This window comes from Hydractinia symbiolongicarpus, chromosome 1 (genome assembly GCF_029227915.1).
Source record: "Hydractinia symbiolongicarpus strain clone_291-10 chromosome 1, HSymV2.1, whole genome shotgun sequence".
Taxonomy (NCBI): domain Eukaryota; kingdom Metazoa; phylum Cnidaria; class Hydrozoa; order Anthoathecata; family Hydractiniidae; genus Hydractinia; species Hydractinia symbiolongicarpus.
In genome coordinates, this window is record NC_079875.1 from 5253764 (window position 1) to 5270512 (window position 16749).

The following is a 16749-nucleotide window of genomic DNA, read 5'->3' on the forward strand; positions in this document are numbered from 1 at the left end:
AGTAAATTTTAGTGAGTACTAATTTCGACGAATTTAGCAATTCACTAAATTCACAAAACTTTACTTTGTTACCAAAACAATAAACAGGTTCTGATATTTGCATTGTGTTGTTTTTTATTCGTTCTAACTTATAAATCATGACACTACGTCTCTGAATTAAAAGTTTACGAAGATATATGCTTTAAATTACAGAAATTCCAAAAAGAAAAAGACATTCACCGCAGTGAAATTTGACAAAGCAAGCCTATTAAACAAAGTAAAAAACATAAAAGATGGCCTTATCAAACGCTCTTATTTTCTTTAAATAAGTGGAACTCCAAGTAAGCCACTCATTCTCTAATTAGAACCATTATTCTGGTCCCCTGAGACAAATTACACGCTCGTTACTTTTGTTCAATTTTTAAAAACAAATTATGAAATTTCATTGTTTGAACGTGTTTTTTAAAATCACGTGGTGACACATTACAGCTAATTTTATAGTGGAGTTTCTGCAAGCATCAAAAAATATATATATTAAAAGTTGACTTGAGAACACAACGTCTTAAATAGGTTTAAAAGATTCAAAGCTATATTTTAAAGAAAGTATGCTGTCGCAAAAACACGATATGACATTGTTTGAAAACATTTATCAAGTGATCGATGAGAACAAGGTAGAAACTAAACAAAAAATTATCAAATCGCCTAATTATAATTTATGACATAAAAATTTACAAATGGTACACAACAACGTTCCTATTTATGCTAGGATTGTCAAGTTAAATGATCTCGTGTTTGCACACGGTCTGCAGTGTAATAACTTTCAAGTTTCTGTTAGACAATGAGGTCGCTGGAAAAACATTTTAGGAAGACGAAGCCAAAGACAATGAATGCTTGCAAAGGCCTAGTTGCACTGACGCAAGAAACGCAGTTAAAACAATTTCAGATATTATAATATTTGTAGAAGAAAATGGAATACATTCACTGATCGTGAATGTGTCAAATTATAAGAAAAAAGAACTGAAATGTCACCTAAAACAGGCGTCTATTAACTATTTATTCTACAGAAATTAAAAAATTGTAAATTTTCGTTCTAAGTGATTACATAATATTCTCAAAAATTAAACTCGCTATGACTTTTCTTCCCTTTTTGAAATTTTATACACCTGTATTTTAAAGGCCTCTAAATTTCTTTCCAGAAATGCCTTGTTGTCTATGTTAATTCTTTTTTTTAAAAAAGTGGGACAATTGCTAATTGGAACTAATTTTTTTTTTTCGATCCCTTGAAAGTTTCACTGATCGAGCGATAACTGTATATGTATACACAAATCAAAAAACACTGAAGGACTGGTCTTTTTTAATTTCGTTAATTAAAATAATATTTCAAATTTAATAAATGTTATATCTGGTGTAGATTAAACTAAGTACACTAATAACATATGCAACAAAAAAAACTTCGTTACCAAAGACTGCCATTTATACAGTAATTTTTAATAAAACCTAAATATAAATATTGACTATACTGTACCATTATAAATACTAACGTCCGCGAATTGGCACGAAAAGTCTGATAGTGGAAAAATTTAGTGTAGAAATTTCAGTTCCACAATTTTTTCCGTTTTATTTCGATGAAAACATGTAGACATGTAAGTATTTTACAAATTAAATAACAGTTTTTATTTTTTTATAAATATACTTATGTCAAGATCAATATCTAAAATTAACGATTCCATAAAAAAAACGAAGTTAGGTGAGTAAGTGTTGGGAGATCTATTTAAGCCAAAACAAATCAAATTTTAACCACAAACGGAAGATAACGGTAGATATTGTGGACATTCGAGAGAAATTTATACTGATCACAAAAAATTACGGAAGATAACGGAAGATATTGTGGACATTCGAGAGAAATTTATACTGGTCACAAAAAATTAGGAATAATACTCAACCTCCCAGCGCTTTTTGACCCTTTTTCATATCAAAACAGCGAGACGAACATGGCCCTGGTGGAGGTGCTTGTCACGTGGCCCTCAAATGCACAGTTATTGTGGGTATAGTATTAAATGAGATTTGCTCAATGAACCAAAGTTTTAATATAACCTTGCAAAGCTAAATGAGCTCGGCTTTTAACGTCAAAATAATGTGCGACGAGTTTGTTTTCATTCTTTTTCAATTTTTATAATTCTTCTTATTTTTGGTAACGTGCATATCTGTGTTTGTATTGCGAATTTTCACATTGTGACAAAGATTTTGTTGTGTGAATTCCAAAGTTGCTTGTTTGTTATTAGTCAAAATGTCATAAAAAAATGAAGACAAGACCTTTTCACAGTTTCGCTAATTTTCTATATAAAAAAATCCTAAATATTTTTCATTCTCTAAAGAAACTAAATAGTTCCACTACTTTTATTAACAGTAACCTTAATTTTGCTTCTATTCACACTTTTTTCAAAGAAAATATTTCATTTTTCTTCATGGTCAGAGTCTTCTTAATTTATAACCGTTTTCTTTCTTTTCTCAATTCTCAATAAAAACATCGTAACAAAAGAATGATTGATTTAAACAATGGTTAAAGAGACATATTTTTTTTTCCTAATAACATGTTTTTAAATATTGATACACCCTTATTCTATTACACACAGCATTACATATACAAAACAATAGTGAAAAAAAAATGGTAAACAATTTTACCCACATGCTACTTTGTGCTACTTTAAAAGAAAACAAATGTTTGGAGAATAATTTTTTAAGGAATTATTTCTGGGATAAGTTACACAAAAATTTCAAGAGAGCTTGAACGCATTTTGTTTGACAAATACTTTTATTTTTATTGTTATCATTTTGCTTAGAAAATATTCAAAATGCCAACAAACCGTATCCAATAGGAAACTTCCAATCCGCATTCCAAGGGCTTTAACTCTATAAGTTCTTCTTGATTTTTGCATGACTAATTCACACGAATTTTATGATATACTTTTATTATTTTTCAATTCTACTTTTAAAAAGGCCTACATCTCTTGTCCTGGTTGTTTACTAAATTCGTTGAGTAAAGTTTGTAGGCAAATGTCTTCCATAATTTTCATTTCAAAAATAATATTGTTATGGAACAAACTGTATTCAGTGACAAATAGTCACAGCTCAATAAGTTATTTTTTCAATATTAAGACTATTAACAATATTACCTATTAACACTATTTAGTCACAGGAATTTGGGGCATATTATACCGCAGGGTGTGTGGAAGGGAGTGGTGTGAGGTAAATTTTGATAAGCGTTTGGTATCAAACGTTACACTTTGTCATGAAAGAAACAAAATGGTAGCAATCAATTTTTGCTTATGTTTGCACTTTTCCTCTGACGTTAAAGAAAACATAAAAATTGTCCGAAATACCACCATCTGCCCAAAACACAATTACTTTAGCTCTAGCACAGGAGGAGAGATACGTTCGGAATCCACCGACTTACCTTTAGACTGAATAGAGATAAAGAGTCATTAACTCCACTGTTAATCCACTCCACTGTTCATCCACTCATTGATCTCCACTGCAGAGAATATGACTTTAACTGTGTCTTTAAGATAGTATTTATAGCAAGAGGAGATTTTTGTTTAACTTATAAGCATTTCAACCAACAGAAAAAATTTCTGCAGCAGCAAGAATGATTTAGAGAATGGCGTCATCACACATATTATGACACATATTACCTTGCAAAATGAACCATGGCTACATTTGAACATCGTTAATAGAATACAGCAACAAAAACATTCGTCGTAGACTTCAACGTTTTCTTGCACTTTTTTTCGTTTTTTGTACTACCTTTTGTGAGGCCAATCTCTTTTAAAGACATATAATTACATGGATACATCTGTTAATTAAATCTGGAGAAAACCTAATCTTTTTATCCTAAATTTTTCTGCTGCTTTATTGCCTACACACATTGATAAATGTTTCCCGTGCAAACTTGCCGTACTCGATATATAATGGTAAACTCATTGACGTAAAAAAACCTGCCCGCTAATCAGAAGTGTTCGCCTTTCGGAAAATGGATATTTTCGGGGTTTTTTAAGAGTTGTGGAGTTGTTCCTTAGTAAAATAAGGTAACGATAATCAGGTAAACGAGGAGAATATATTGACTTGAAATATTGTTACAGTAGCTATAACTTTTCTGATCGAAAAAAAGCCATAAACAAGTGTTGGCAAAATAGCTACTAAGAAGCAGAAAAATAGCTAAATTGTTTTGATTTTGAATGTAAAATCGCACCAACAATAAACAATTCTAGTAAAAAACACTTTGTTTTCGTTTGCTTTTTCTCTACATTTTAAAGAGCAGTTGAATCATTTTCCTAAATTAGAAAAAAAAGTTCAAAAATACCCTGTCGTACATAAAATATGTCTGTTAAATAGGCTGTCCGCTATCTTATTGTCCCCTTTTTAGAAAGGTGAAATGGAATCTGTCAGTTAACCAGTGTCAATTAATTAGACAGATCACGATAAAAGAACGTAATCGTGTTAAATAAGATAAATTTATTATTTGACCAAAATAAAAAAGACAAATCATTCTTTCCAAAAATATTGACAACAGATAAATGTATCTTTTTATCGTTTACAAAACAATCAGTTTGTTTCAATACCACAACAAAAAATTTTTTAACAAAAGTTTGTTATTGAAATTTTCACTTAATTTTCCCTGTGATACAAAATTAGTTAGCTTTAGAAAAATGATTTATTTTTAGAAGCCTTTCATGGTCACTTCGTCTCAAAAAACCATCGATAAAATATACCATTGTGCTGAATGTTGAGAGGCAAGATATGGCGACTATTTCAACATATTCAAACTCGCCTTCGCAGTTAAACGATCTGTTTATATGATAAACTAATTTTCGCACTTGTTTTATAAATATTTTTTCCCACTTTTTAGTTCTAGTATATTTCACTATGGAACTTAAATCGTAAAAACTTAAAAAAAAATATTTGCTTGTCACGATGCAATAACTATTACGTATAAAAATCGTTTGTTAGTTGTACATAATATCATATTATTAAATATTGGAACATAAAACAATTTTATAAAACTCTTATTCTCCTTGGTGTTCTTTTAATAAACGTTTGATGGTGGTGTTAAATGCAACATCATAAGCCGTCTTGTTATTCTTATTTCGTTTAATAACATCAATATGTGGTACCGACAGCAGTAACTTAACACATTCAGTTTCACCAACAATAGACGCAAAATGTAACGGTGTTTCACCAGCAAAGTTTTGTATGTTCACATCAATTTGCGAAACAGACAACAGTAACGTAACATTTTCAACTTCACCAGCAATAGATGCAAAATGTAATGGTGTTTCACCAGCACAGTTTCGTATGTTCACATTAAAATGAGGTACAGACAGCAGTATTTTAAGACAATCAACGTGACCGAAACCTGCTGCATTATGTAATAGTGTGGGGCTGCATGCAATTGTATGATCAGCTTTCTTCTCAAAATGATTCATTATATCCTTTACAGTAGAAAAAACTTCCAAAGGATTATTATAATCACAACATTTACTGTAGTATTTTACATTCCTGTTATGTGTATCTGCTAAATTCACACCACAGCCAGCATCGATCAAACATTTTAATATTGACGGTTTGTTGTAATGTACGGCAGCAAATGACAGTAGTGATCCCAAAAAATTTGTTATAAAACCATGGTTTAAAAAATGTTTAATGTTAAAAAAAATTGATTTAAATTTCTCAAAGTCACCAATCTCTATGCATTCGAAAATTTCTAAAAACAAAAATGATGTTGCTTTATCTTAACTGGTAATTAAAAACTTAACATAATAACAAACCAGTAACTCATTTTCTCATCTATATTATTATACCCGTATACGTCTGTCCGTCTGTCTGTCTGTCGCGCAAAATAGCTACCGATATCCCTTCCCATCTTTCCGCGATTTTTAAAAACCAGGAGGTTGTTTAATCGAAAATCTTATTATTGAATAAAATATATATTTAGGAAATTAATTTATTTCTTTAAAGCATTTAATTATTTTAATTTGCTAACCTTAATTAAAAAAATAAATTAAGTGCATTATCTAAATACGTCAATTTTAATATTAATTACCCCGTGATCTTAATCGCCATTTTCGCTCGGGAGCCACAGAAAACAAATAGGACAGTTTCACTAATAGTTTTATTACTTTGTTTTGAAAAACCATTACAAGATTTTCGCGGCCTGGCAATGCCAACGAAGGAACATAATGACGAAGGCCATTGTGGTTTTGAAAGTGATCGTGGTCAGTGAAGGTTCTAGGTCTGTTTGACCTTTTTTTCTTCTAAAACCTTTTTATTTTGTAATATTTGTTTTCTATATGTTTTTACATGTTAAGATAAATATATTGTCACGTTTTTTAGCCATGTACAAATCTTAAACGCATAATTTTTAAGATTTTTGGCTAGAAACGAAGATTTTTAAGCATCATTCTACAGCCACCTAGCTAGCTACCCCTACTTGTTACAATTCACTTTGTATAACAGCTTCTTATCCTAGCCAATATTACTTATTTTTTTTAAGTTGTTGTTAAAGACCTCCTTTAGCTACCTCTGGATAACGAGTGAAAGTAGCCAAATGCGCTGTGTTTGGCTGCAACACAATTCTTAATTCTTATGCTAAATAAATGCAGTTAGGCAGCTACCACTTTTATTACTGTTATGAAAACTTCCGCTGCAAAATAAAATTGCTGAGTATTTTAACTGAACAGAATAGAGGCGGGCCGTTTCCTGAATTTTTTTTAACCGAAATCTCAATAAAGTTTTTTAATTCTTGTGTTATGTCTATACTCATCTCTGCGACACTGTTTACCCGTACTAACTGCTCAGTCCAGTGTTAGCAAAGAGCTGTTTTCTGTTTTTCTGTTTAACCGAAGTTGCGATAACGTACTTTTTTGGAAAAGACTATCACACCTAGCATATGGATGTGTCACATTGTTTACCTGTACTAAGCACATAGCTTGGAGTAACATTTCTTTTGAACTTTCACCGACATATGTATACCTGTACTAGAGTGCTCCACATGAATTTACGGTTCTTATTTATTGCGCTACAGGGTTTTTAAATGATGGGTAACCCTTTTACTTGTGGCTTACCTCAGCGTGCGACGCCGGGTCCCCTAGCTAGTTTTACAAATTACTTTTATATTGGTTTGTTTAAGATAAAGGATATTTAAGCTGATTTCACAAAATATATTTGTTAAGCTACCATTTTTCGTAACGACAGCCAAAACCGCTCCATATCGGCCCGTCGTCAAGAAGGCTAAGTCAATCAGAATGCCTGAAATCCCGTATTGACTGCTTGCAAAATCTACATGGTTAACAATGGTTAATAATGTTGAAGATTTATCTATTAGCCACCGGCCAATTTATATTTAGGTTTACACTATTCTTTCTATACTTAAAGCCTCGCAAAAACAATTTAATTTCTCAAAGCGAAACTATTCTCGAAGGTTTGAAAAACGATATTCCCGATTTTTGTGCTATTTTTAGAATTTGGTCATTTAAAATATTGAAAACCGGAAAATCTATATTTTAAATAACTTTTTTTGTCTGCCAGACTTTTTAAAAATTGTAAAAACTTGTTCTAGGCCGATGAAGTCACAATAAAAGTGCCGACATTTTTTGTTGTTTCGATACTGTTTTTGTTTCGTACTGCGCCAAATTAAATCAATATGAGAAATCTGTAAAATGTTATAAAGAGGTCGAATCAATACCTTCCCTCTGGCAATAATGCGTTCAAGAAATCCGTCGAAATAGAGTTAGGATTAGTAAAATCGTTACATTGTACCTATATTCCTGCTAATAACCTTGAAACGGATGAAATTACGTGACATCACATTCAGCATTGGTTACAGCAAGCTGACTAGAACTTTCTCAGGACCTCATCGAGTCATTCTCGAAACCAACAAACTTTCTTTCTGGTATTATATGTTTTCCAAATCAATTGAATTTCTTACTGGCCATTTAACTAGTTTCTTATAATAAGTACGATAACTTTGACTGTGCAGTAGTAATTCCTGTCTTTCTTCGTCATATAGGCCAGGTATAATAAAAGCAAAAATATGTCGGAGTGATTATTGCTAATTATGTAGGCTGAACTGAAAATTTATCAGATATTGTTTTTATAAAATATAAAAAATATGGTTTTTGGTGCAAGCTAACATTTTATAACCAACTGAAAGGTTTAGCATTAGAGGAATGGTAAATAATTATTTGATAATGATAGTTTGATAATGATGATGATAATAATTTATTTATTGTACAAAACTGTTGCAATGCTTCCTCTCGTAAATAAGACATGGAGACTTCTATTGGTAAATTATATTTACTAAAAGACATACCATCAAACGATGAGTCATTACATTCGCTTAAATCTCTAAGAAGAAAGAAAAAAGTTAGCAAAACATACAATTTGTGTTGGTATTACAATGTCTTTCAAGCATATTGTAAACTTAAATTAGCATGCAATAAAATCCCAAGTAATAAAATCATTTTATTTTAATCGGATAATTTGTCTAGCCAATTAAAATTGTAAGCAAAACTTTTGTAAAACACAGAAGATATTTTTGGGGATGTTTTATAGACACTTTTAAAAATAATTGTACAAAATATAATCCACTTGGCCTGTTACAGAGAGACAGGCGCAGTTCTCGTACACTTAAGCCTTTTTAAACGTCTATTGTTTCTATTTTTAAAAATGTAATAGAATTACCTACTTCTGTTCTGAAAAACATTTATCAGTAAATTCCCAATAATTATTACAAAATAATTTTTTAAATATTTTCGATGCACCTTAATACAACATGCCTTTACTTCTGGGTGAGAAATAAATATCAACTATCAAACTTCATATCGCTGTATTGCATGAAAGAAGTTTGGGCAAAATGTGTCACTTTTTATGGAAAATTTGTGCATCCAAAATATTAGCTACCTTCGGCGGATTATGTCCGACAGATTTACATACAAAATTGACACAGTTGAATACTACTTCCGTTAATAATAATTGCTTTTCTAGATTTTTTCCTGATTGCATTTTATGTTAAATAAAAATTAAGTTTTTGATGATTTAAACTAATTTTTATGATATTTAGGTACGGCAGAACTGTACAAGACTTAGTTGGTTTTAGGTCCGACAAAAAGATCAGAAAAGGCCTTTGTTATGTTTACAATGAAAGTATATTTTGCCTCGAGACACGAAAATGTCAATAAAAGAAATTCTAACTTGTTTTGTTGTGCTTCCAAATCATAATTTCCATCTCCAGACGAACATCCCTGTCCTATGAAAAAAAAAACACTTACAGGGATAGCATGGAGGTAGAAATAAAGAAGGAGATTGAACTCTTTTGTTTCTATTGAAATCATCCGTGATGCAATCAGTTGCAAACCTATTCATGTTGTCTTTTTTAAATTCTAGCGCGTGTCACATTTAGTAAATTTCATTGGTCGAAAAAACAATCGAATGGTAATAATCCATAACATTACGTTATTAATTAGCGGATCAAACAATAGTTCATTTTAAAATGGCTGATATGTGTTTTGTGTATCAGTAGAAATGGAAATAGGTCAAACAAAATTTTATTAATGAAATTACACCATTTAAAAAGAAAAATAACTATTAACTCTTTTACTTTTTTCCATATTTGACTCACTTTTGACTCACAACATTGTCATGATAAATTTTAGTAAATCTTTGAGCATATTCTGCTTCATACAGATGGTAGAAAACCGGTTAAAAAAGCTGTATTTTTTTAAAGAACGAAAATAATTAAACATTGTTATGACAACTCACTCGTCCCCTGAGAGATAAAAACAACAACATCTCCAGAGTAGTGGTGCTTTGCCTAAAAATCACGTTTTTTTACATGTAAACAAACGGCATGATAAAGGATTACGTAATGTTTTTTTGGTAAAATCCAGTGAAATGCACATCGCGCATGGATATCAAAGGAATGCCGAATCAATAGCAATTTGAATAAAATTTTAATTCGCACTAAGATGAGTTCAATCTCCTTCTCTATTTCTCCCTCCATGGGGGTTAGAAGATGAAGTTACAAAAACAGAAATGTATATTATCAACACTTACCTTTCAAACTTTTTTCAAGGGACGTTGAATTATTAACTAATCGTGAATGATTGGCATGTGTATCAGTTTTGTCAACCAGGCAAGTAAAAACAGTACATTCACTAGGGTTCGCACCATCAGTACTGATATTATCAACTGATATGTCTAATTCTCCCAATGGATTTGCAGAGAACTCCTTATCGCTCATTTGACATAGATGTGAATAAAAATTTGGGACGGTTAAGTGAAAAGAGGAAATACAGCTAAGTTTCTTTTCGATTTCCAATTTTTCCGAAACTAATTCAAATGAAGATTTTGAATTAAATACTTTTACGTATTCTGAAAACTCCTTTATTTTGGTATTGTCGACCAAACCAGCGGAAATTATTTTCTTTCTAAAATCTGCTGATCTTTCGTCAAATGTTTGTAACAGACATTTACTTTCTGTATTTAACAATTTCCGATACTCTTCCATTTTTTTCAATTTTCTGACTTCCAATTCACAAACAAATATTTCTCTGCTACTTTTAAGATTCTTCAACGCTTCGTCATACTTTATTGTCAAGTTCTCCATTGAAGCTTTTGTTTCTTCAAACGATGTTATAAAGGATTGGAACCATTGCTTTGCTTCTTCTCCAAATTCAACAATCTTTTTTCTTCTGTGGTTTTTGTGATCTCTGTATGTGCAATACACGCATACTAACGCATTATCACAATCAATACAGGCTTCTATTGCGAGCGATTTATGTTGTGTACACAATGGTTGGATTTCTTGCAATTTTTGATTAAAAATGACGTTGATATATGACTTGTTGGCGCAAGAATGTATGATTTGACATTTGCCGCAAATTTTTGCACTGCAGGTTGTACAGGAGTAGCTGATACTTTGTTTATCATGATTTATCGATTGACATAAGTAGTTCCCTTGTTCCGCATTTGATCTATAAAAGAAAAGCAATACGATAGTTCTTTACTGTTTTTTACAAGAAAGTCTATTAAACTTTACATTCACGAAAGTGGCAAACTGGTGCTTTTTTAATAACATAATTTTTCTAATTTTTATCTAAGTAATAGTTGTCTGTAAAGGCTGACAAATAATGTCTTAATCCTCCGCCGTGTAAAGAAAGACAATAAAGAGTCTTTTGAGAAATGCACTGAGTATTCTCTACTAAAAACATAACAAACCAAGATTACTGATTAATGTTGACGATAAGCATAGTCCAAAAATATTTGCACAACAACTTATCATGGTCTTTATTTTGACCACCTTCCAGAAATCTGAAAATTGGGACATTCCACACCAACTACATTACTCTCCACCGTTAATTTATTTTCTTATCTTGCATAAAAATAGACTTACACCGCACCCAACATGTCAACCAACGGATAATTAGTAATTAATGATGATGTTGTCTCGTGTTGGTCTAACTTTGTCTTCTTGGGACATCTTAATGGACAGGGCATTTCAGCATTTCCATCATCTTGAAACACAAGGATACCATCTAGACAATCCTGACAATACGTATGTCCACAATTTAATAACTTTGGATTGTGGTAGATACCTAAACATATCTTGCATTCCAATATTGTTGAAAGTTGAGTTATTGTTGGTATTGATAAAGCCATTTCACTTTATACCTTATATGTAAATATATCTTAAAAAAAAACATAAGAAATAACTTCTTATATTGGCTTTAAGAAAGAAAAGCAAACATGAGGACAGATTGTGTAAATTGAAAAGAGAGTTGTTGAAATAAAATAGTTTTAAAACGATTAAAGAGCAATAGATATGCTTAGTAAATCACCAATTCCAAGTTTTGAGTTCCTACATAAACTCGCGAGTTACTTTTTAATTTCAAAACACTACTTGTGAGTTGTAAATTTACGAATTGGTACAATAATTTTACGAACTGGTACATAAAATCAATGATTTGCAACAAAACTTTCACGAGTTTCTTTAAAGTGCGAATATCAAATTTAAAGCGCAATTTGTACATTAAAAGTGGAACTTAGAATTTTATATTTAACGAGAGAAACAGCAAAATTTCAAGTTGAAAATTTGAACTTTGATTCATTTTAAAAGGAAATGTGTTATATACTCAAATTAATGTTTTTCCAAACCGTTTTCCAGTTATAACTTCATATTTTTTTCTTATACATGAAAGTGTACTTAAAAATATGGTATCGTTTTAATTAATTTTAAACATTACCTTTCCCGCGGAACAATTAAAAAACGCTGTGGTTTACATTGTTAATATATCTTTAAAATGTTTCGCAGCTAATAGCGTTAAACGTTAGTGGATTTACTATATCCTAGAATGATTTAAGTGCGTTAATCTACAGACAACCGCAACCTAAGAAAAAGAATCTAACAGTCGAGAAGAGTTTCGCGTATCGAAATTAATAAATACAATATACTGTACCTGGAAATACCTAGAAAATATTTTAAAACCAAGAAATTAAATGTACTATTTTGGAATCAGAACTAAGGAAAAACTCACAAAAAAAGTGTATATATAAAATATATGTTTCTAATAGAAAAATCACACTATAAATTCCACTTGCACTTGCAAAGCAACTCGTGAATTTTATGTACCAATTCTTTGCATAATAACTTTCTATTTTTACATGCTTTCAGATGGACGTATATTAGCAGCATTTATAAATAGAACCAAAATCTTTTCCATTATTTACAACACTGTAACTTCAATCGATCATAAACATTAACGTATCGCTAGTTTTTGTGTCTAAGCATTAACGTATGACTCGGTGTGTTGTTGCGATATGAAAATATTTTTTAAAAGTGCAAAAGAATAAACATTGTTGGTAGTTATTAAATTCCTCTCTATTGTAAAAACTTTAATCCAACTCTTTAGTTTTTCATGATGTGCTTTAAAATTTTTGTCAAATTGCCAAATTGCAAATTCCAACTACATTCCTTCTAGTGTATTCATTAGCATCCCATAAGATTAAAGATGATATCACTTATTCTTTTGCAATAAGTACTAGTTATCGCACAGTGCCGAGAAAAATATCGGCAATATTTTTTAAGTGTTTTTATGTTCTTGTTACATATTTCACGAGTCTTTAGGCGAGTGAAATATACAAGAACATAAAAAACGAAAAAAATATCAGCCGATATTTTTCGAGAGCATGTGCGATAACTTGTTTATCATATACTCTTAATTCATGTTAATTTCACATAGTCGGTTGCACACTGCTTAATTATGTTCACGATATTAACAAGCATTGTTATAGAGGCCAATAATAAAATCACTGAAGGTAAGTTATTTCATTTATATTTATGAACTTATAAATTATTTGAATTTATGAAGTCACATGCGATTTAGATCATTATAACAAATTATGTTCATGACACGCTTGAAATAATTTGAATGGAAATAAAAACTACGAATTTTCCAAAAAATAAATTGCCATTGTGAAGCCAAATAACACAGAACTCCATCGTCGTGCTTTTATATTATTCTTTAGAGTTGACTGATATAATTCCATTGTTTTTCATACCCGGTGGAGAGCGCGTGCTCTATGATTAATGAAAATTTTCGAATCGTAAAGTCTATATTTGTGAAAATAAATTTACCGACAAGTTTTCGTTGTTAAGAACACAATAGGCTTTTCCTACGAATTTTCAACTAATCAAGGTAAAAATATAAGCTTTTTGCACGCTAAATCAGCCAATCAAAGGAAGAATATCATTTTGCACTCTGTATAAGTAAAAATTGAACTCGTTTCTTGGTTGAAAAACAAAATACAGCATATATTTCGTGCAGATTAGCCAATCAAGTTGCGAGAAAAACTCAAAGTATATGATAACATGTGATATTATAATCTCAATATTAAGGATGTTTCATGTGACGACTGATTATATTTATTTATTGTTCATTTAGATCAGATTTTCATTGATTTCAGCCACATGGGGTGGAAATCAATAAATGTATAAATCATGTGAAGAAGGAAGATATATAGAAACAGTCTTGACCTTTGACGCATAGGACTGGTTGTTAAGACTGTTTCATTCACCTCGGGCCTTTGCAATTATCATTCTATAGGAGATCACTATAAAACATTAATTTCAAATAAATTTTACAGCGTGCTACAAAGAGATTGTAATATCACATGTTAGTATGACTAGTAGCCAGAACATAACTTAGTAAAAGTTTTAAAAGGACTCATTAAATCCATTCAAAAGATGTTTGAAGATCTATTGTTGAATCCGAAACATATCTGGTAATAATCCCTAATTCCAATTGTACAGTGCAACAAGTATTTAGTGGGGTTATTCTGTCACCATAATTGTGTAATTAAGGTATGTAGTTCTTTTCTTGAGATTGACAAGGGTACGATTTCTTCTAATTTTTTGTTTTTTTTAGGGAGCACAAATAGTTCGCATTTAAGTCTCAACAAAGATGTTTTCCCCAGCTTTAATTAATTTTCTACAGATATTTCTGAAAATAGGTGTTTTGTGGTTCTATTAGCGCTTCTTTCGATATGGGATTTGATGACGTGGTCACCAAAAATGCTAATGTCAACAATTTTCTTTGCCAAATTGTTTATTAATACCTGGACACACTTATGGTAAGTTTCAATCCACAACAATTACACAAATTGCAGGAATCGGGTTAACACAAAAATAGGAAATGTCATGAACATAAACCCAATGAAAGAGTCCTGGAAATAAGGTTAAAAATAGATCTTGCTTAAACATACGTGGTTCTCAAAAAATTAATAGGTCATGTGTAATATTTGAAGTGTAATTTCCAACTAATTATAATTTATAATTCTAAGAAGTGAACAAACATGTTAAGTTACTCATTTTCGGACATATTAAGATATGCATTGTAGTATAATAAACCTCACAAATAATTTAAAATCTGAATTGTAAAATTGGAATATGATCCGTTTACTTAAAATAAATGGTATTTTCTTTTTCCCAGCCAATCTTTATAATTACAAACCAAACCTTGAGTGCCCTACAAACAAACAATTAAGCAAAAAAAAAAGACGCAAACAAACTAGAAAAAAAAACGAGCAAAAAGTACTTAAAAATGTTATTTGTTTACATCTAGTACATTTTGTCTGCATCTATGATTGTTTCAAGAGTCAAGGCCATTATTTCGTCAGATGCTTTTTCTATGCGATTCAATTGACTTTGTAACATTCGGTAAGTTGTTGCAAAGGATATTCCACTTGCGATCAATGTACCTAAACCATGAATATATCTAACAACCTTTTCCGCTGCCATGGTTTTCGAAAATGTGACAAATAAGCGTTGCAATAGACTCAGACTTCCTCAAGAATGTGTCCTTTTCCCGAGACTGGATAAAGTTTCCTGACTTATACCTAACTGCTCTTCGTAAAACATAAGTTCTCTTACTATTGGTGCCGTATCAATAGCTATCGATACACCACCGAATTGTATAAAGGGACTGGTAGCTGAAATAGCGGACACGTACCATATTTGTTTGTGCAGGATATTTCTCTTTGCAACAACCATCCTGTTAGAAAATGCATGTAGTGAAAGTGTCATCGCTTCTTTTTTTAAGTGTGGCATAGCATCAATTAACTTTATGCAAAAAGACGGAGAATCGAACTTTTGTGGATAGAAATTTTGATATTAAAAAGACATCAGGCTTATTAAACTCGGGTTGCAACTTGTCAACACAATCTCTTTGTATTGCTTTCAATACTGCTGCTTCACTGAAGTTGTTACGACATCGTCTTTCATTGAATAAATCTTGATCAATTTTACTTCGCGTAAAAAAGAAAGATTTGCCTGACCTTCGAAATTGTGATGCATGCCAAATGTCATTTTCCAAAAAACGAGTGCCTGTAACAATCAGGAAGAAGTCATATCTACAAAAACGAAAGGTATATAAACAGCAAGATCAACAACCACGGCAACAAAAACAATAACAGCAATAACAACAACAACAACCACAACAACAACTACAACTACAATCCTTCGTAAATAGTTTTCATCTTTTGAAATTCCCGGGGTCCCGACACCTGATATGTCCCAATACTGCATCATCGGACTTTTTGGGTCCGGATAAGATGTAGGTTCAGTTGTACATTCTACAACACCCACACTCGCTGCATTTTCATCACGAAGAGTTAGACCCCGAATTGTGTTTATAAAGCTGGATTTTCAAGGGACAGAAGAACCAGTAATGCCACAATTTAGAGGTTAAGACTTCCAACCATCTAGCTTAATTTGATGTCAGATTTTACATAGTCCAAGCCTTCTGTTTCCATTTGGCGTTGCATTTCTTCCACTTCTTTCCTTGGTGTTATCTCCCATTCCCTTTCATCGTCTTCAAGATGTAAATCAATGTTGCTCTAACGCTATAAAGTTTGTCCTCTAAGTTTATCCTTAACTCTTCTCAGTTTGAGTTACAATAGCCAAAACAATGAGTCATTGCTTATTTATAAGTTTTTAATCTTCTTGTTTTGATTGTAAAACTACAATTAATAATTGATTATTTCAATTTCCGAGAAACGGTTTCAAAATTCAAATGCACAACAGGGAACAGAAAAAGGGTAAAATTAGCATTATTTATATTATTTTATTTCATTTTATTTCAGTTGCTATAGAAACTATTAACTTGATCTTTGCTCCTGTTTCAATCACCCTACAAAAACATATTGCGTGCTCCATCT

At 31.3% G+C, this 16749-nt stretch overlaps 1 protein-coding gene and 1 pseudogene across 1 annotated transcript; both read right to left on the reverse strand.

Moving 5' to 3' along the window:
* Positions 1-4013: 4013 nt before the first annotated feature.
* On the reverse strand, positions 4014-11723 carry LOC130633207 (tripartite motif-containing protein 45-like). The gene is made up of 5 exons (XM_057444534.1): positions 11429-11723; positions 10090-11009; positions 9229-9283; positions 8348-8382; positions 4014-5740 (listed from the first exon to the last, which is right to left on the reverse strand). The coding sequence occupies exons 1-5, from the start codon at positions 11692-11694 to the stop codon at positions 5043-5045; spliced, it is 1974 nt and encodes a 657-aa protein (XP_057300517.1). The 5' UTR covers positions 11695-11723; the 3' UTR covers positions 4014-5042.
* Positions 11724-14220: 2497 nt separating this feature from the next.
* Positions 14221-16508, reverse strand: LOC130643223 (interferon-inducible GTPase 5-like; annotated as a pseudogene).
* Positions 16509-16749: the final 241 nt, after the last annotated feature.